Source organism: Drosophila elegans, unplaced genomic scaffold (genome assembly GCF_018152505.1).
Source record: "Drosophila elegans isolate 14027-0461.03 unplaced genomic scaffold, ASM1815250v1 contig_183, whole genome shotgun sequence".
NCBI classification, from domain to species: Eukaryota; Metazoa; Arthropoda; class Insecta; order Diptera; family Drosophilidae; genus Drosophila; species Drosophila elegans.
Window position 1 is genome coordinate 5,010,665 of NW_024545550.1, and position 19,289 is coordinate 5,029,953.

The 19,289-nt window shown below is 44.0% G+C and overlaps 4 protein-coding genes across 10 annotated transcripts; 2 read left to right on the forward strand and 2 right to left on the reverse strand.

The window, feature by feature from the left end:
• Nucleotides 1-1,288: 1,288 nt before the first annotated feature.
• On the forward strand, nucleotides 1,289-7,368 carry LOC108143590 (protein telomere ends associated). 4 transcript variants are annotated; one of them, XM_017268111.2, is made up of 9 exons: nucleotides 1,289-1,717; nucleotides 1,772-2,074; nucleotides 2,140-3,630; nucleotides 3,691-4,191; nucleotides 4,263-4,833; nucleotides 4,897-5,422; nucleotides 5,487-5,570; nucleotides 5,628-6,286; nucleotides 6,964-7,368. In XM_017268111.2, the coding sequence occupies exons 1-9, from the start codon at nucleotides 1,380-1,382 to the stop codon at nucleotides 6,973-6,975; spliced, it is 4,485 nt and encodes a 1,494-aa protein (XP_017123600.2). In that variant the 5' UTR covers nucleotides 1,289-1,379; the 3' UTR covers nucleotides 6,976-7,368. The 4 variants fall into 4 exon arrangements, with proteins under 4 accessions (XP_017123600.2, XP_041563469.1, XP_017123597.2 ...); XM_041707535.1 differs by lacking the exon at nucleotides 6,964-7,368 and having other exon boundaries at nucleotides 1,289-1,536; nucleotides 1,609-1,717; nucleotides 5,628-6,943; XM_017268108.2 differs by lacking the exon at nucleotides 6,964-7,368 and having other exon boundaries at nucleotides 5,628-6,943.
• A 175-nt stretch (nucleotides 7,369-7,543) lies between these two features.
• Nucleotides 7,544-8,139, reverse strand: LOC108143508. Its single transcript, XM_017267979.2, has 3 exons — nucleotides 8,054-8,139; nucleotides 7,774-7,974; nucleotides 7,544-7,709 (listed from the first exon to the last, which is right to left on the reverse strand). The coding sequence occupies exons 2-3, from the start codon at nucleotides 7,952-7,954 to the stop codon at nucleotides 7,642-7,644; spliced, it is 249 nt and encodes an 82-aa protein (XP_017123468.1). The 5' UTR covers nucleotides 7,955-7,974; nucleotides 8,054-8,139; the 3' UTR covers nucleotides 7,544-7,641.
• A 33-nt stretch (nucleotides 8,140-8,172) lies between these two features.
• On the forward strand, nucleotides 8,173-10,707 carry LOC108143507 (translation initiation factor eIF-2B subunit delta). The gene is made up of 4 exons (XM_017267978.2): nucleotides 8,173-8,272; nucleotides 8,649-9,257; nucleotides 9,316-9,882; nucleotides 9,944-10,707. The coding sequence occupies exons 2-4, from the start codon at nucleotides 8,781-8,783 to the stop codon at nucleotides 10,625-10,627; spliced, it is 1,728 nt and encodes a 575-aa protein (XP_017123467.1). The 5' UTR covers nucleotides 8,173-8,272; nucleotides 8,649-8,780; the 3' UTR covers nucleotides 10,628-10,707.
• Nucleotides 10,666-19,273, reverse strand: LOC108143506 (myotubularin-related protein 6). 4 transcript variants are annotated; one of them, XM_017267976.2, is made up of 10 exons: nucleotides 19,029-19,273; nucleotides 15,460-15,576; nucleotides 13,486-13,648; nucleotides 13,125-13,408; nucleotides 12,925-13,059; nucleotides 12,623-12,852; nucleotides 12,019-12,531; nucleotides 11,719-11,961; nucleotides 11,434-11,656; nucleotides 10,666-11,369 (listed from the first exon to the last, which is right to left on the reverse strand). In XM_017267976.2, exons 1-10 carry the CDS (start codon nucleotides 19,050-19,052, stop codon nucleotides 11,232-11,234), a joined length of 2,070 nt encoding a protein of 689 aa, XP_017123465.1. In that variant the 5' UTR covers nucleotides 19,053-19,273; the 3' UTR covers nucleotides 10,666-11,231. The 4 variants fall into 4 exon arrangements, with proteins under 4 accessions (XP_017123465.1, XP_017123464.1, XP_017123461.1 ...); XM_017267975.2 differs by having other exon boundaries at nucleotides 13,125-13,432; XM_017267972.2 differs by lacking the exon at nucleotides 19,029-19,273 and adding an exon at nucleotides 17,314-17,785 and having other exon boundaries at nucleotides 13,125-13,432.
• Nucleotides 19,274-19,289: the final 16 nt, after the last annotated feature.

A 19,289-nucleotide genomic window follows, 5' to 3' on the forward strand; every position in this document is an offset into this window, starting at 1 on the left:
TAAAAAATTTTTTTTTTTATGAAAGTTAACAAATTGATTTAGGATAATTGATCATAAAACCTGCACACAGCCGCTAAAAAGAGTTGTAGCAAAAAAGCTATTAACGCAAAAAGCAATTTTGCAATGGAAAGTTTTTCTCTGTTAATGATGCACTGATATGTTGACCATCTGATCCATTTATTGCTGATGGATTTGCCCATAAATATGAGTGTCTTTGCGCTAATTAGTTAGTCCTGCTTTTCGTCCGCTGGTCAAATGGAATTCAATACCATCCTATTCTTTCATATTATCGAATTGAAATTTGTTCATTTATTTACATTCATGATGCATATCCATCTCCAAAAAATCAAGAATACTAAATTACAACAGAATTAACAGCTTACTACTCGCAACGATGACCCAATTTCAGTATATTTCTGCTGCAATTACAAATTATATATTTTTTTAAATAATAGCCTGATTCCATTGCCGCATTAGTGGACTTTTTAAATGTGCCTGATTCCATTGGCGCATTAGCATTTAGTTAATGCTACTCCGACATGTGAGTGGCACGAACAGCTGATCTGGGCTTGTTTACTTTTGAATTTTGGCAAATACAAAAGAAATTAATTAAAATTAATGAACATGAGTGAGTTTACTAAACTCTGTAATGCTCAGCAGGACATCCATATTGCGACCGAGACATTTGCCAACTTGAACGACAAAGAAGAGAAGCTGATTGCGTTGTTATGACGGGTTTGCAATGGAGGCTACCTCATTTTCTAAAAAAGGCAAGGATCCCCGTAAATGTGGAAGTAATTTTATGCCAGAGATTCAGCAATAAAGCATTGTGGTACTGCGAGCAGAATTTGCAGTGTGCGCTCTAGGTTTCAGTCATTTTTTTACAAAATAGATTTTATATTCAAAAGACATCAAAAATTGCGCCAACCTTGCTTATAGAAAACAGCTGTTGTAGTGGTGGCACGAACAAAATATCGTTAAACATCGGTATTTTCCAGTATTTTTTCTAAAAACTTTCGGGGCGAATGGTTTTTAATCGCATTTAAAAATCGCATTTATTTTAAATGCGGCATTTAGCCTTATGGGATTCCCTGTGTAAATAAATGCGCATTTGGCTAAATGCGTTTTAATGCGGCAATGGAATCAGGCTATAAGATAATTTACAAAAGTTTTTCGTAAAAAACGTGTGCTAGTGTGTATGGTCTATAATCTTATTGTATAGTAGGTTTACAATATACAAAATAATATTGCTGGCGTTTTTAAACAATTCGTGAACGGTCACACTTTTGGTGGCTCTGAATTTTAACATCGTATTGTTTTTGGCGGTTTTCACGCGTCTGCAATCTTTAAAGATATCTACAATTAAACACAATGCAAATATGTCTTTTCCTGTTACTTATAAAGAATTCCAGAAGCTAATCGTCAACCTTAAGGACATTGCACTAGACGTGCAAGCACAGGATGGCGGCGATAAGACAGTCGAGCAGTGTACCCACTGGTTGTACAAAGCGTTCTTCAGGGATCCCACCGCTCGAAGTAGATATCCTTTCAAATTAGAAAACCGTCCCAGTTCCTGTTCCCGTCACATTCTCGATAAATTACTTAAAGAAGCAGGGACTGAAAATATGGCTGTAGATGAGGAAGCTGAAAACAAGGCGGAAGCAGCATCACAATTCCTGCCACATCAATCCCAAGGTGTTATAGTCGAAGTGGACAAGTGAGTGGTTTCCTTTTCAAGCCTTACGGCTTACCAACTTTGGTCTCTTTGCAGATGGGGCCCATTCGTCTTTCCGGTATCCTTTGAAACATTCCTGGAGAGCCTGAACCAAAGGGAGGTTTTTTGGAAGATAACCAAGACCAGGGAACAATGCCTAGACTTTATGTTCGATGATGCATTACGACTACGTACTCTTCGAAAGTTCTACAACCGCTTTTACATGTTTCCAGAGAAGCGATCCGAAAAAAACTTCTTTAAGGATGAGCCGGCGACCTCTTTGGCAAAGTTGCTCGAGTTTGGCAGGCCGCATAAGGAAATAGCAGCCAATTGTCTGGTGGAGGATACCAATAACAACAAGTAAGCAGTTATGCTTATTACTAATTAATGTATTTCACTAACTGTTCCTTTTAATGTCTATAAAGTAATGCCCTTTCCAGCAAGGAAGCTGCTGACGAACAAAGTACAAGCCTAAATGAGCCAACTACGTCTTCGCAGGTACGAAAGATGTCTAGGGTCAAGACTACCGACTGCGCTACAAAAGAATCTGAAGGTCATGACGGCATTCCGGATAAACCAGGTGTTAAATATCCGGTTTCCTTCGACCTCTTCAAACGGCAAGTGATTAATCTCGAGGAAATTGTTCACAAAATGCAGCTATGCGAAGAGCATAAAGGAAAAAACGATGAGAATTGTATTAGGGACTACTACAATGGGTTTTACACTGTACCGGCGATGCGAGAAAAGTTCGTTTGCCAATTTAAGCCATGTCCCGCAAAGATGCAAAAGAAACTGCTCAGCTTTCCACCGAAACATAAAGAGGTGGAAGTGGAAAAACCAGAAGGCCAAATTGTGGATTGTATCGCTGAGAAATCGGGTGAAGAGTCCCAACCGAATTCCTACCAGAAGGCTGCCCACGGAGAGATTCAAAGCGCGCCCGAGTCAACTATGTCCTCACCAGGACGGGTGCATCACAAGGCAAAGACTCCCGAGATCGCCGCTGGAGATCCTAAAGGACAGCTAAAAACCGTATCAGATGTTCAATATCCGATCTCCTTCCATCTCTTCAAACGGTATGTGTGCAATTTCGAGGATATTGTTCAGGAAATGAAGCTAAGCGATGAGCATAAAGGAAAAACCGATGAGATGTGTATGAAGGACTATTACAAAGGATTTTACACTGCACCAGAGATGCGGGAAAAGTTCGTTTGCCGACTAAGGCCATGTCCAGCAAAGCTAAAAAAGAAGTTGCTTAGTTTTCCACCGAAACATGAGGACAATGCGGATAAACCGGATTGCCAAATTGTGGAGTTTCTTGAGAAACCAGCTGAGGAGTCCCTACCCAATTCCTGCAAAGAGACTGCCGAAGGACAGATTGTAAGCCTAACCCAGTCAACTATGTCCTCACCAGGACGGATGCAGCACAAGGCCAATATTTCCGAGAGCGCCACTGGAGAATTTAAAGTTCTGAAAGAGACCGTACCAAGAACGCATTCCGACAGCCAGGACTGCATTCCCGGAAAGCCAGCGGTTCAATATCCAATTTCCTTCGGTCTTTTCAAACGTTATGTGAGCAATTTCGAGCACATTGTTCACAAAATGAAACTATGCGATGAGCACAGAGGGAAAACCGAGGAGAAGTGTATGATGGACTATTACAAAGGTTTTTATGCCTCCTCAGGGATGAGAGAAAAGTTCGTTTGCCGGTTTAAGCCATGTCCCGCCAAGCTGAAAAAGAAGTTACTTAGTTTTCCGCCGAAACATCAAGAGGGACATGAAAAACAACCAGATTGCTGTATTGTGAATGTTACCACCGAAGAACCAGTTGAGGACAATCGTAAAGGGTCAAACTGTCAAGCGCAGTTTGTCATTCCGAGGGTTAAGAAAATTGTCGCCAAGGATATCCGCAAAGAAAAGTAGGTTATAGCTAGTGCAGATCTTTTGCAGATTTTATTACAAATTATCTTTAATTTCAGCAGCCAAGATACAAAACCCAACATGATAGAGGCCAAAGCGATAATGGCTGCAGCAGGAAATAAGGCTTTCGACCTTACTGAAATCACGATAAATAACACCCTTTATCTGTTTCCTGTGTCATTCCGAGCCTTCTTTTATGCTATCAACTATGACGAAATTATTGTAGAGTTGATCAGTGATACTTACAAGAAGAAAAGCCCTGAGCAGCAAAAGGTTATTCTTGGGAACGGACGAACTTGTGTACCTCTGTTCCGTCGATATTACCTCTCCTTTTATGTTGAAGTCAAAATTCGACAACGGTTTAATTTCAACTTCAGTGCTGCGCCTTCAAAGTTCCGTAAAAAGTTAATGGAAGTTGCGGTGCCCATTTCTCAACCCCCGTCACAAACTGAAGCTGTTGAAGACACTGCGCCAAATCCAGTTGCAGAAGCGTCACTTTCCACAGAACCCTCACAACGTTCGGACGAATTCTATGCAGCTAGGGAAAGAGAACTAGATTGGTAAGTAAAGTTACCTAATTGGCTTAAGTTCCTTTTTTGTAAAGTTAATAAATATATATGTATTTGTTTAGCAAGCAGAGGGTACAATTTTTTAAACACGTTTCTAAGCGAAGTCGATATTTAGACAACTGCTTAGCTCGAGAAGAAAATTTACATTCAGAGGCCCATGCTAGAAATAATCATTCTGCATCATCGGTCGCAGACCCAGCAAAAGAACATGAATCGCAGTCAATTTCAAATCAATCTGGCGTTAAAGAAGTCACCACAACCCAAGCAACGGAAATTCTTCAAGATAAAGATTTGGAGAAAAGTTTAAAAATGGCTGAAGCTGACAAATCTAGCTTAAAAAACTCGGATAGTGTAACCACAAAAATTGAAGCGCAAAGAGGGAAAGAACAGACTCCGACTGATTCATCCAATAAAGCGGAAAGTTCAACTGACAGTCAAAAAAGCTTATCAAATAATAGTCCTGCAAATGTAGGAGTATCGGAAACAATTTCAAAAGAACAAACGCAAGACACAACAGGTGAAAATCCTGGAGATGCCACGAAATCATCATCTTTAAATACTTCAGCACAGAAAAGCGATAAAGAAATCCTTCTCGAGCGAGCAATGGAATTATTTTTCGCCGAAAGCAGCTCGGTAAGTAGCATTCAAATAAGCCATGCAAATCAAAGCTTATCCTTAGCTTACTACTCCAAATAGGATCACAATCTGAAGTATTTGATCTGCACAAGCCAAGGCCTGATGAGAACTATTTGGCGCATCCTCTACCAGTTAACTCTTCAGGAATTCCTCAACTACACGAGCATCCACGACGGCGAGGGCTTGTATGAAAGCGATGTAGATTTGCAACTTTGTTATCAACACGTCGTGACCCTTGGCAACTGGCCAATAAATCTATGCGTCAAATTGCCCTATTTAAAGCAACTGCTCCACACCAAAGGAGTGCAGGTGGATAGGCTGGAGCTGGGTCAGTTATCACCAAAGATAGTTAGTCCTTGGGAACTAGGTCTATACTCAGATTTCGACAAAATAGTTGAAGAGGAGTACACCCTGCACACTGGCAAGGCAATTGATGATGTTGTGCAGTTGTTTCAAGAAAGGGATAATTTATATGCAGCCTGTTGGACATATAATCAGTGGATACCAAAAGTACCTCATCTCACAGATGAGGCACTTAATGCCGCAATCGAAGGAGTGGAGCCTGTTCTCGATGGAATTTCATTGAGTGAGCCCTTTTGCTATTTGAAATGCTTCTTGTAGGATTCGAAAATGAATGTTTTTATTTCCAGAGCAACTTTGTTGTGTGGAAAGCCGAGGTGAAAACAGCCCAGCAGAGATAGTGTCCATCGCCTCAAGTTCAGACACGGTTCCAGGTAAGTTATTGATCTAAATTGTAAAAATCGTGTGCATAACGATTGCTTCCCTTGCAGAAGAACAGAGTTGTCCACCCACTCAGCTTAACACAACAAACTTTGTGGACGTGGCAAATGTGAGTCAGGATTCCCAATTGACACAAACTGCTGCCGATCCACTAATGTCCCAGGAAATTGCGCTTGTGGACCAGGAATTACATGTGCCAGAAACTCAAAGTGATCCAACGCCAATACCGCCGATTAAAAAGGAACCCAAATTTCTAAACAACCAACGAGGAACTTTGAACAGCAATGATTGCCAATGGGAGACTATTACGTCGGAGGAACAAATAATTGACTTGGATGCCAGCCAAAACCAAGAACCGATTTTCTCCTGCTTTGCAATCGCCAAGCCGACAGAGGAGAAAGTGGAAGAGTTGACAGCTCCTGCGCCTCCAGAACCGTCGACGCATCAGGAAACTGCGAGTCTGGGCAAGCGACAGGCTGCCAGCAAAGCAGTGCCCAGCAAGCGAATTAGACTGATCAAAGACAACGTTCCGCAGCTGAGGCATCAGTTCCAACCGCTGCCGATGGGTGTAGTTGTGCGATTCGAATCTGGAGCAAACCAACCAGAGCCCGAGATCACGCCCTCGCAGGACTTTGCCGCTGGCAACACACTCCTGGATTGCCCTGATCTCAATGCACTGCTAAATTCAACGAATGTCAACACCCGCAAGGTAATTGAAGAACAAGTTGATACTGTTTCTGTTATAGTTCCTGCCTCGAAGCCCGTTGTCGTTCCGCCCCGTCTTCAAAGCAGCATTATATTCCGCGATCTGGTGCGCTTCAGCTTCTTCAGCTCGCTGACTGTTGAGCAAATAATAAGGTATCGCATTGAAGGATACCTAGAGGGTGCGAACTACCAAAACGCACTGGCTAGGATCGACGACAGGCTGTGCAACTTGCGGGGTCCGCTGCTCGAGAGCCTCTTTCCCCACCTCTCAACCACGTTGCGAGCTGACTTGCAGCAGGTGCTCTGCGATTTGGGGGAGTTCACCTACAAATGCCGCTGGCCAACGCACAAAGATGCCACCGCAGATCTCCGCGCACGGGTTGTCCATGTCTTCATGGATGTGGCCCCAAAATTCGGGCAGTTCCGCATCCAGTACGATAATGCAACCAGGGAGTGGGCTACCTGTAGCGAAATGGGCAGGTGGAACACCGAGGCGGACGTGCGGGAAACCAGCTTCGACGTCGTCGAGTTCATCGACCCCGGCATCTTGAAGAGAATGAAGAAACTAAAGGATCTGATGAGTTGATATTTATTAAAACCACATTTTTGGTTCAGTTTAACCGAATGTTAATGAATAAATGGTTAATGCTATATAAAATCGTTTGCTTTTTTTCTTTTCAGAGACTGCCATGATCTTAGCTTCGGAGTCAAGAAATGTGTTGTGAAAAGTATTAGCTTTAAATTAAATGTGATGTTAATGTTCGATGTATGCCATGGAAAAAACCTAATTTCCTATATTATTGTTTTGAAATGATTTAGTTAATGCCTTTTAAGCAAATCATACTTGTATTCGTATTAAAAGTTTGGACTGTCTACAGTTGCTTATGTATATTTGTTACAGTCTTGCTGAGGGTTTAATAATTTTACCTTAATGTTTGTAATGCAAGAAAGAGTTATTACTGGTTATATAAAGTGTAAAAATTGTTTGTTTTTGTGCAATTTTCAAAGATTAGGGACTTGCAACTGTCTTAATTGTCAACACTCTATGGTTTTAATAAAGACGATCAATTCACAATCAAATCGAAATTTCTTATCAGGTTTTTAAATCTTGAAGGTGATATGGCAGTAAAGATGTTTTACTAAAATAAATCAAATTTAAAAGAGAAATTAAAATGTCGTGTCATAGCCGCATAGTATGACCGTATCAAGATCACATTTGGTCAGTATTTAGTGGGTACTCTACAATAAAAATGCATTCCTATTCCGTTTTCAAATCATTTATTCGCCGATTTCACGTTAAACCCAACACAAACCGCTCTGAAATGTTGATGCAACAGTTAAGACTAATTTACTGGACATCTAGTGGTGCTCGGCATGCTCCTTGGCCTGGGATTCGGCCCATGCCTTCTTGTTTTCGGGCGAGTTGGCTGAAATGGGGCAGAAATAAAGGATTAATCGGGATGTCAAGTGAGTTGTCCGGCTGAAACGCACCCAATTTGCTGATCTTGTAGAAAACGGGCACGCAGGCGACGGCTGCAATGAAGTAGTAGCGCCAGATCCACTGGTTCTTGATGTAATGCTTGATGGGGAACTGGGCAATCTTCGCCGAGAAGGTGTACGGGTAGCGCATGGGGCGTCCGGCGGGTTTCTCAGCAGCAGCTTTGTCGGCCATTGTAGTCGTGGATTTCGTAGCTGCAGCGGGCCAATTTAAAAGATTTCGATTTATGCAAAAATTATGTAATTTTCAGCTCAGACGGGCGAACATACGAACCTCACAAATAAAAGACAGCTATGGGAATGCCAACTTGTTTGCTCCAGCAAGCTCTAAAAATGACAGCTGTGCATTGGAAATTCTGGCAACGCTGGCCATGTGTTTACCACTGACAATCGAAACTGTTATCGATTCGCTCGCAGCACTATCAGCTGCTAGACTTTTTGCCATCGTGAGCAAAACTTTCAATTTATTTTAAATTATAGTATAAATAGTAAGGTAAGTGGTGCACAAATATATGTTAAATTATGAACTATTTTAGCCCAACTTTATGCTTACTAAACACCTCAAGATTCAGCCTGGATATTAATTACAGCGCTAGAGAAGTCGGAACCTTTAACCTTTCAAGTCCTTTTTCCACTTAAATTGCCTTGTCTCTCTCTTTTCAAGCTTTCAAAATGGTTTTAACTAGCGAACAGGTGCTACAGGTAGTTAGCCTCACTTAACCAAGTTCAAATAACTAAGTATTAAGTGGCCTAAATTTCAGCTTTCAATTCTGCATGGCTCCCGATTTGATTTTGAATTGGATTTATATAGTGTGATGATCTTACATGTTGCTAAGTCAAGTACTAATGATGTTATTACTAATTCCCAGACTGACGCCCAGATCTTGAAGACCAAGCACAAGAAGCAAAGGCAACGCAATCGACCGCGCAACAAACGAAATCGCCTGGAAGATAGCAACCTAACGACCCCGGAGACCTCAACCACCGATTCTGCCAGTGCAATGCCCGGAAACAAGGATGCAGGGGCCACGGAGAAGCCGCGAGATCAAATAATGGCTGAGAGGGAGGCGAAAAAGCTGGCCAAGCAGGCCAAGAAACAGAATAAGCCATCTACTCCAGCCACTTCAGCAACTCCAGCAACTCCGGCCACTAAAATCATCACCGAAGTGGAGCAGACGACCATAACCACCAAGCTGACGACCACCACCACCACCAAGGCCCCGGAGAAAGTGAATTCACTGGCTCCAAAGACAGCTCCAGCAGTTGTGGCCAATGGCAAGGAGGCGGAGACGGGGGAAATGTCTCGGGAGATGATCAAGGCTGAACGCGAGCTCAGGAAGGCGGCCAAAAAAGCTGGCAAAGGAACAGGAGCCAAAGTGGAGGCCACCACACAACAGTTGGCTGCTCTTAAAGTGGGGGACAAAGCTCCGGGAACAGCTAAAGCTGCACTTCCAGTCACAGAAGAGGACCACGAAAAGGTAAGTGCTTACTGAATTACAATTTCCCTGCAAGATCAACATCTCAACTCTTCTACAGAAAAAACCAGTACTCAGCAAGGCAGAGCGACGGGCCGTTCAAGAAGCCCAGCGGGCAGCCAAGGCCCAAGGACAGGTTAAGAAAGGCCAGCCAGCTGGCAAGACTCCATCCTCCGCCGCTCCTCCCAAGGAAGCCAAGCGGGAAAGCGTCTCTCCCAGCAAAGCAGCCACCGGCAGCAGCTCACCCACCAAATGTCCAGCGAGCACGCCAAACGGTGAATGTCGGGTAAAGCTCTTCAATCACCTGGTTTGCGCCAAGGCAGACAGCCAGTTCATCAACGATCCGCTGGTCCATCCGAGCATAGCCCGTTTGGGGGTGCAGTATGCCAAGCGCACGGTGGTCGGGTCCAATGCCAGATGCATCGCCTTCCTGCACGCGCTGCGTCAGGTGGTCCACGACTTCGAGACGCCTGCGAAGAAGGAGTTCGGTCGCAGCCTAGACGCTGCTGTGAAGCACCACGTAGACCACCTGCACAAGTGCCGACCACTGGCTGTGTCCGTGTCCAATGCTTACAAGCAATTCAAGAACCAACTAACACAACTACCGGCGGATGTTCCCGAAACGGAGGTAAGTCTATCACAAAAAAAAGGCTGTTATGAATCTCTTATTGAAACCATTACATTAACAGCTAAAGGAACTACTCGGCCACTTCATCGACACTTACATAGAGAATCAAATCGGCAAGGCAGCCCAAGCGATAAGCGGCTTTCTGCAGGAGAAGATCACCGATGGCGATGTGCTGTTGACCTTTGCCTGCTCCTCGCTCATCCAGTTCATCTGCGAGGAGGCCAAGCGACGCCAGGTGGCCTTTCGGGTGATTGTCGTCGACTCGCGACCCGGATGCGAGGGTCAGGAGATGCTGCGTCGCCTGCACGCCTACGGCATCCCATGCACCTATGTGCTGATCAATGCCGTCGGATATGTGATGGCGGAGGCCACCAAAGTGCTGCTCGGAGCCCACGCTCTGCTGGCCAACGGCTATGTGATGGCGCGCACGGGAACTGCCCAGGTGGCCCTGGTGGCCAATGCCCACAACGTGCCCGTGCTCGTTTGCTGTGAGACGCACAAGTTCAGCGAGCGCTTCCAGACGGACGCCATCGTCTACAACGAGCTGAGCGATCCCAACCAGCTGGTGCGCGGCGACAAGTGCCAGCTGAGCAATTGGAAGGCCAAGGGCAAGCTGATGCCCCTCAACCTCAGCTACGACATTACGCCCCCGGAGCTGGTCAGTGCCGTGGTCACCGAAGTGGCCATCCTGCCCTGCACCAGTGTTCCGGTCATTCTCCGCATCAAGCCCGACATTGGCTACTAATCGGACTTCTTCGATCGCTCAGTGGAAACTCGCGCTTGTTGAATAAATAGTTTTTATTACACTTTGATCAAATCGATAAACAAGTTAGCGTAGTTCACATAATTTACGGGTGTCCAGCAAGTTAACGCTAGTGGAATATATCATGGATGCCAGGGACCGCTGAAACGAAGGAGGGCTACGCCCAAGTGTCTGTACATCCTTAATCTGGCGAATTTCTGTCGGAAACGATTGATATTGATCCTACTATTGAGCGGTCCCGTTGTGTGACACCTATTTTACATTTGTAATTTGCATTTAATTGTACTTTCTTTTGTGTGGGCTGGTGATTGGCAAATTAGTCGCTCTAAATTCTAACAACAAAATACGGTTTTGTGCCCGACTTATTATAGACTAGGACGATGCCTGGAAGCCAATCGCTAGTGGATTGTTTTGGTTTTACTCTTTTGATTTCCATTTGCAACAACTTGAATGAGCTTCTATAAGCAGCTACAGCTACAGCTACAGCTACAAATGCAACAATAAATACACACAATATAATATAATAGAGTTTCCATTCCAATCGCACACTTCCTGCTGCTCCTTTGATCCTGCCGTTCACGACCTTTTACGGGCTCTGCTTTTGCATTTGTCGGAAGCACCCTCGGCACACGGGCACCGGTTTGCCACTGTCGTGTCCTGGTAGCGCCACACTCTTGTCTATGCAGCGCTCGCAGAAGATGTCCCCACAGCGCCAGCAATGTGTCTATTCACGTATATATACATACATATATAAGTTTTACACATTTTAGTTGGTTTTATTTAGTTACCTTTTTGCTAAACTGATCGAAGGGCGTGGAACAGGAGCAGGTGGTCACATTGCGCATGGGCTTCCAGTCCACGGCCACGGAGTTGATTTCCTCGGGCAACGCCTGCGGCACACTCGATTGCTCGGCGTTCAGCGACAGATTGGCAAAGGACATGTTGCTGGCCTTCAGCGGGTGATCGTCATCGGCAGCCGAAAGTTCGCTCAGCTTTTTGTCATAGTTGTATCTGCAGTAAACCATCGATTTTAATAAGAAGCACTTGTTTTTACCACGAAATGTACGGCTCACTTGTTATCATTGATTTCGTTGCTGGAGACCTCTTTGCTGACTTTCGCGGTGGTGCTGGTGGCGTCCTGCAGCTTCTTGGCCGACTTGGAGATGTAGTTCTTGAAGCTGGCTATGCGCTTCGTGAGGTGCTGCACATGGTCCTCCAACGAGTTGCAGTGCTCCTTGCTGTCGAGCAGCAGGTCGCCCAGTGGCTCCCGCGGATGAATGCCACTCTCAAAGCGGCTGTACATGCCGCGCCAGAACCTATTTAACAATCGTTTCATTTAAAAAAGATCTCAGTTAACTCAAAAGAATCCATACTTGATGCACTGCGGTGCCAGATTGGCCTTGATGGCCTCGTCCACATTGGGCCTGTACAGCGGGTTGATATACTCGTTCAGGTGGTTGGCCATAAAGCCCCAAAGCGAAAATGTGCGCTCGGCCAGCTTCAGATCCAAGCGATCCTTCTCACAGTTGCCCACAAAGGTGCCGAACTGACACGAGTGCACGTGGTCGTGAAGGATGAGCAGGAATCGCTCGTTGAATTCAAAGGATTCGCTGCGCTGCGACATCAGCTGCCAGGTGCAGTCCAGGAACTGAGTGAAGATCGGCGACACCTCGCGCGCATCCGTCTGGATGTGGCCGCAACGCTCGCTGAACTTGTGCCCGAAAGCCAGCCAATCCTTCTCGATGAGCGCCTGGAAACCCTTGATGGTCCGGTAGTAGGGGTTCAGCATGAGCTGCGCCAGCGAACAGACCTGGGCAGTTCGATCCCAGCCGTCGGAGCAGTGGACCACCACCGAAACACCCTTGTCCACGGCGTTGGCAATAAAGCTGCCAGGGTAGAAAGTTTAGTATTAATCAAATTCATCAACCAACTCATAGTTACATAGTTAGCTAAACACAAATTCATGTATTCTCTCACCTCGACGTGTCCAGTATGGAGCGAATGTGCTTCAGCCAGCCAGACGACTCGAGGGCATTGAGGAAGGCGCCCATCGTGGGCGACTTCTGTTCACAGGCCTCCAGCACTTTCTGCAGACTGGCGCGCTGCACGTGGATGTTCTCGATGCCGAGGAAGTGGAATTTGATGTTCTCATAGAAAGCCTCGTTCTCGTATCCCTTGCCGGCGGCTCTGTTGGCCATCGCATTGATCTGCAAGCGGCGTAAATGGATTATTTACATATGCCAGCCCCCTGGGCATCCATCCCCCCCCCTGTGACTCACCCGCGGTCGTGTGTCCACCACATACATGTAGTCCGTGTTGGAATTCGTCTTGCGTATGGCCTCCAGCATTTGCTCATCCTCCAGACAGCGGGCACTGAATCCGGACAGCGGCTGGCTGCACCGGCAGATGGAGGCCTAAGTAAGAAAAAGCAGCATATTTGTATTAGTTACTTGTATAACTTGAATTGTGCGGCATTTACCTTGTTGTTGTGCAGATAGGTGAGCGCTGGAAGTCGACCCTTTGAGCGGAATCGCGAACTGCTGATGAGCATCAGCGTGGTGGCCTCCTTGGGCACGTAAATCTGACGCGGATAGGTGTCGCACAGTTCGTACTTCTCGTTCATGGAGCACAAGGTCCACGCCTCGTTGGGCACCAGCATGTGCTTGAACTCGGCCTCCAGCTTGAAGTAGTCCCAGCCGGTGTTCTTGGGGAAATCATCCTTGTTCGGCTGGTAGTTGAAGCAATACAATTTGTTGATGGACACTGCGCCCCCGGGAAATGATTGTGCTTTTATAAATATGCAAACAGATTGGCTTTTCTTTTGTCCTGCGAATTCTTACCCGGCTGGAAGAGCTTCAGCAGCGAAGTGTAGACATCGTGGCACTCGGAGTCCTTGGGAATGACGAATGTGACCGACAGGAAGGTCTTGCAGCGAATGAGCAGTGGCGATCCCGTTGTGCTTAAGGGCAACTTCTCAATGCTGGCGACGTGCATGTGCAGGATCTACAAAAAAGTGGATGGAAAATATAATCACTTCCATTATATGAAAACACTGGCAAATAAACCAAGCTTTTAGTTTAATTTCATTACTTAAAAAAGCGTTTCTATCACGAAGAGTTTGTTTTTCTTTTATTTTTAATAACAAATTAACCCCGATTATTATTTAGCTTAAATCGTGTTGTTCACTTCAAAGTGCTCAAAAAAATAGAAAAAAAAAGAAAAAGAAAATTTATCAGCTTTAAAATACATGTAAATTTTTATTTGTTAATTCGGTCAACTAAAGGTTTACTTCAAAAAAGATTATTTGGTCTAATTTCTATTAATCAAATGAATAACATAAAAGTATACGTAACTACAAAAGGTGAAAAAAAGGAAATTTAAATTTATTGAGGCTTATAAAATTGTATAGTTCACCAGAACGACTTGTTTTAACTGTCTATCTTTCTATTAAGCTGATTGAGTTTTATATTTGTGAGTGAGACATTCAAAAACTCAGCTTATGACCATGACTTCGCCCAAGGCTTCTCTTATGCAACACTCGCAAAACCCCAACTGAACTTAACGTACTCCCCCCTTCCGGGACACCCCAACTACGTGCCTGGCCAGAACTGCTTTCGCCACTAAATAATTGATGCGCCACTGTGGCGGGCAGTAAAAAAAATACTGAGCAACTGAGGGGCAGCAAGACGAAGCAGCTGGATTATGAGGAACTAAGCAACCAATTTTCAATGGCACACAAAAATCGATATCTCTCTGTGGTTCACTCAGCTCCTAAGTGTTTTCACTTTTAATTAACCACTTTGTGGGGTCCTAGGTTCCTCTGGGCCACTTGTGGCACTTGGATGCGCCAACTTGCATTGCGGAGTGTTTCTAGTGCATAATTAATACAATTTTTGGCGAGGCAATTAAAATGCAATGCTTGCTTGCTTCCGGGCCAAACCTCGTTACGTATACGCAGTGGGTAACTTACTCGGTTGGCATAATTAAACGCGTTTAGTGGCACTTACATGTGCTGCTTTGCTGCGATTTGAGCAGGCAAAAATGGCATGTGTCAAAGGATTTAAGCTTGCCGGGGATATTCTCTAAAAGCCAGCGCAAAGCCAGGGTTTTTTCGACTATTCAGGACGAGGCTTATTGTCACTTTATCCTTTCACTTCTATTAAGAATGCAACGTGCTCGCCGGCTAACAAATCGCATTGGCCAGCACAATGGACGAGCGCTAAGCCTTTTTCGCAACCCCTTTGACAGTGAATTAAATTTGTTTCCCGCTGCAACAAGGAAATATTTTCGCCTCTGTTGGCTGTGCAATTAATGTACACAACAGCTGAACGAACACAATTTGTGTGTGTGCAATGGGGCGTATGTGCAACACGCTTATGCAAACTTTTCATTTCTGCATGCCAGATTGCAGAAGGCGAATTAAGTTCCTCGGTAAACATGAAACTTAAAGCGCAGAAACATGCTGCGAACTTGCTAAAGGAAACTTTTCTGCACTCATCCTCGGAATTATTCTCGGCAAAAAAGCGGAAATGCAGCGGACCTCAGACATCACTCGGTTTTTAGGAGGGGCTTTAAAGTTTTTGACATCTGCGAGGTCGGTGCTAAACCGAAAGAAATACCCATTTGAGCACGTTCGCAAGAAGGAGACTTATTTGCAAGAACAAAGGTGACTCATTAAACTGCTTTGTGGGCCACGCAAATAAACACTCGCTACTCCAACTGAAAAAGTTCTTAGCACACAAAGAATGGCGGCTTTTAGTTGGGGTCTTAGGTCTTAGAGTAATTGATGATGTCATCAGGGGGCCCCCACTTACCCAGGTCTCCTTGTTGCTATCGGGCTCCACGAAAATCAGATGGGTGGCCGTCAGATAGAGGGTGCCCACCGTGGGATTTTTGGTATTGTAGCGATCTATCATCCGCACATTTTCCACCTGCAAAAACAAGTGAAAGAAAGAGAGAGAGAGAAATTTAACAATTTGATTTAAATTTTTGTTTGCCAGCGGAATTTCTGGTGCTTTACTTCAGCTGTGCCCGGCTGACGTCAGTGGAATCCATATAGTTTGGTGAAATCCAACTCGTACACAAACATTGCATAAGATAAAAAAAAAATACACTGCATTGACACGAAAGGAGGTGGAAAGTTTTTCAATCAACTTTCAGCGAATCCCCGGCTGATGCGGAAAAAAACTTCATCAAACATTCATCAAAGCTCAGGATATGTTAACATTAAAGCATCAAATAAATATAGGCACAGAGTGCCCCTTGCGGTTAGTTGGTTTTCAGTCGTTAAATAAAACTGCCGGGCGACCAGCACATTCGTTCCTTTGATGGTCCTTCAGGCCCATCCCTTCGGTTCCCTTTTTCTGTTCTGCCTGTGGCAGTTTTTATTGCCCAAGAGGCTTACATATTGCACATCCCGAGAGCTGTTCATCATCGGACTAATTTCCTTTCATGTCATTTAAATTGAGGCCTTTGTTTGAGCCGGGTCCATTGCCGGCATAGATAAGGTTAGTTAATTGTCTGATTTAGCCAGTGGGAGTTCATTACTCTCGACCAGTGGGCAGACAATTCAATTTAACATGCAAATTATGGCTGCTTTGATATAACCGAGAGAATAAAAGATAAAACAAAGATATCTAGCTATTTAACTCGCAACAATTGAATATGTAAAATAGATATTTTAGCAAGGTTTAAGTTGATACGATTATTATAAATGCATTCAGTTGAACTTGAAGTCTGTATATTTTAAGCTACTGGTTATATGTAAACACTAATTAAAAATTTTCTTCCTATTAACAAATTATTATTAACTACAATGTATATTTTATGTGTTATGTTATAGAAACAATATAACATAACAAAATGTCCTTTTAAAATTATTCTTTCAAAATTTGCCTAATGAATTCAACCTATTAACATTTAAATCAATCAATACATGCACGTAAATTAAACTCGATTAATTGCTTATATAATATTTGCTTTGGCAACGTGTCGAATACTTGATGTGCAACTGCCATTTAAGGATGAATTCCAAAAATGCATTTCTAATACATTAATTATATCAAAATCAACTTTGAGAACCTTGCATTTCAATAGGTTTGATAGATATACCCAAAAATACTTCTTATAAAGATAGACTAGTTAGTAGTAGATAGTTAGTATGACTAAATTGGAGGCTTTATTAAAAACCAACAGTAATCGTGGGGCAACATTCAGCTGTCAGCCTGATGCTCATAGTGGCGCATACTTGATGTACGAGTACAAATTGCCTCCCGGTGGCAATTGCATCTGCGACTTTGATGGAATACCCATCCCATTAATTGCCCGAGCTCCTAACTCGTGTGTCCCGCTGACAATGCAACAATCTGTCAGTCTTGGTGGGTGGCCAAGGGAGTGATTGTGGTGACGCACATGGCGCCCGGATGCAGTCAGGATAGCTGGGACTCGGACTCGGACTGCACTCCGTGCCCCCTTGATGTGACCCAAATAGGAAATTGTTTTTAGGAAGGGAGGGAGCGCATTTCGGATCCCCGAACATATTGCCCAAGCGCTCGACGGTGATTTGCATATTTTCCGGCCAGTAGCCGGCGGCAATGCGTAAAACGGAAAATTAGTAGGATTTTCTCGGCGTGATTTGCATAAAGCAGTGGGAATGGGGTTTGGTTTACCTTCTTGAGCACACTGTTGCCATTGTAGTAGACGGGAGCCTCGTTGAACTCCTCCTCGATCCAGGAGACCACTTTGTCGGAGACGAAGGGCGGCAAGGGCACGCCCCACAGCCTCTTGTTTCCGTCCGGCGGCTCCTCCGTCTCCGGCGAAATGTTATCGAAACTCAGGCGGAGGGCCGAGGTGGGGGACAATTGGCGCTCGATCTCGTTGAACTTGTTCATGAATCGGGTGAAGTCCATTATTGGATGGTTTATTGATTTTGAGCCAACAACAAACGTGTGCAGGCAAAATCAAATAGATTTTGGGCAGAGTGTGGGTGGAATAATTTCCGACTTTCACTTTTCGCCCGCCACACGAACGTGAAACTCCAAATATACACTGTAAACTGATGTGCCTTTTTGTGTGATTTTCCAACACATCTATATGTAGTTTCGATACGAGAGCGCGAAGTGCTCCCGTCGAGCGTTGGAACAAAACTCAAATGCCTGCGAGAAATGCGCGCGCTTAAAAGCGGGCTACGGATTGTGTTGGGGAAATTTGCCGAGAAGGGAAATTCTCTCATCAAGGAAGGAGGAAAAAGGAGTGTTTCGTACATTTAAATACCCTTCAATGAGTCGGTTGTAATCAAACGATATCAAACGATTTACAAAAGATATCTGTAATTGGTAAGGAATTCTTGACGTTCACCACCAAAATGTTGTCTATCAAATCTTAAAGATCAAAGCAATACCTTCGATGCAAATCTAATTGCTTTTGATTGAACTGTAGTACACTCTCGGTGTAATTTGTTGCCTAAAAAATATAACAGCATCCTAAAATTTTTAAAGAATGCTTAAAATAATATCTATTTTAAATACCATTTTACAAATTCGTAAGAAAATGTGCAGAAAGTGTTAGCTTAATAAAGACGACACCTTTGGGAATTACATCCAACCAACTCAAAAGGCATTTTACAAATTAAAAATTAGATGTTAAAACATTTGGAATAGCTTTTAAAGGTGTTAAAAAACTTTTAAATCATTCTCAATTATTGGTTTTGTTTTACATATACTCAGAAATATAAATTATTTGGGACTTTAAAAAGGTATCAAAAATCAGCATTGCTTCTGTAAGATTATTTCTTAGTTTCTGGAAAGTTGGAAATAGTCGAATTGCTTTAGAACCAATTATTTATAAGATGCCCACCAATAAGAAACATACAACTTCAAAGTAACTGGCAGCCTTAACCCGAATTTAGTTAAATAGGCCACGTCAAAGGGCAAGTTTGTAAACATCCCTTTTGAGATGCTGAGGGTATTTTTCAGCAAATTTAGATAAAGAAATGTTTCACGGTTAAAAATGGGCTCTCACAGTGCGCTTGTGTGGGTGGAAGTAGGTTTGGAATTACTGGGATGAGAGAGAGAGGTCGCAACTTATTTACTTTTGCATACTTTGCGCATGTTTTGGGGCAGTATTAATAGATTCGAATCGGGGTTTTGTTGCCACCTGGAAGGTAGTTCTCCGGGGAGGAGCCACGGGGGAGTGGGGGCGGGGTGGAGTAGCCGGTCCTTTTCCCACGGCCCAGGTGACCATCCCATTCCATCGATTTTCGAACGAGAAAACGAAGACGGATGACTCACAACCCTCTCACGGCATCCAGGTGCTCCAAATGGTCGCCGTGTAATGACCCTGACTGCACTTAAGCCCTATCGCATTGATTAAGTTGATAACTAACCTTGGCCAGCTTTATTTCGTCCATTGTTTACGTTTTGATTGGGTTTTCCTGTTGCCTCGCGTAAAAACACACGTTCCCGAATCACTCTAAAGAAATTTGGCAACCGGTTCACAAGCTCACTTAATGAGCGTCGTTATTTCGGGTTATATGCACTCGTGGTCTCTATTTTATTTGCATTTTTTTTGTAATTATTCCGAAATAATAATAATTCTGCAAAGCGATTGTCCAAACTAGGGGTGTGTTTAAGTCGATAGCTACAAC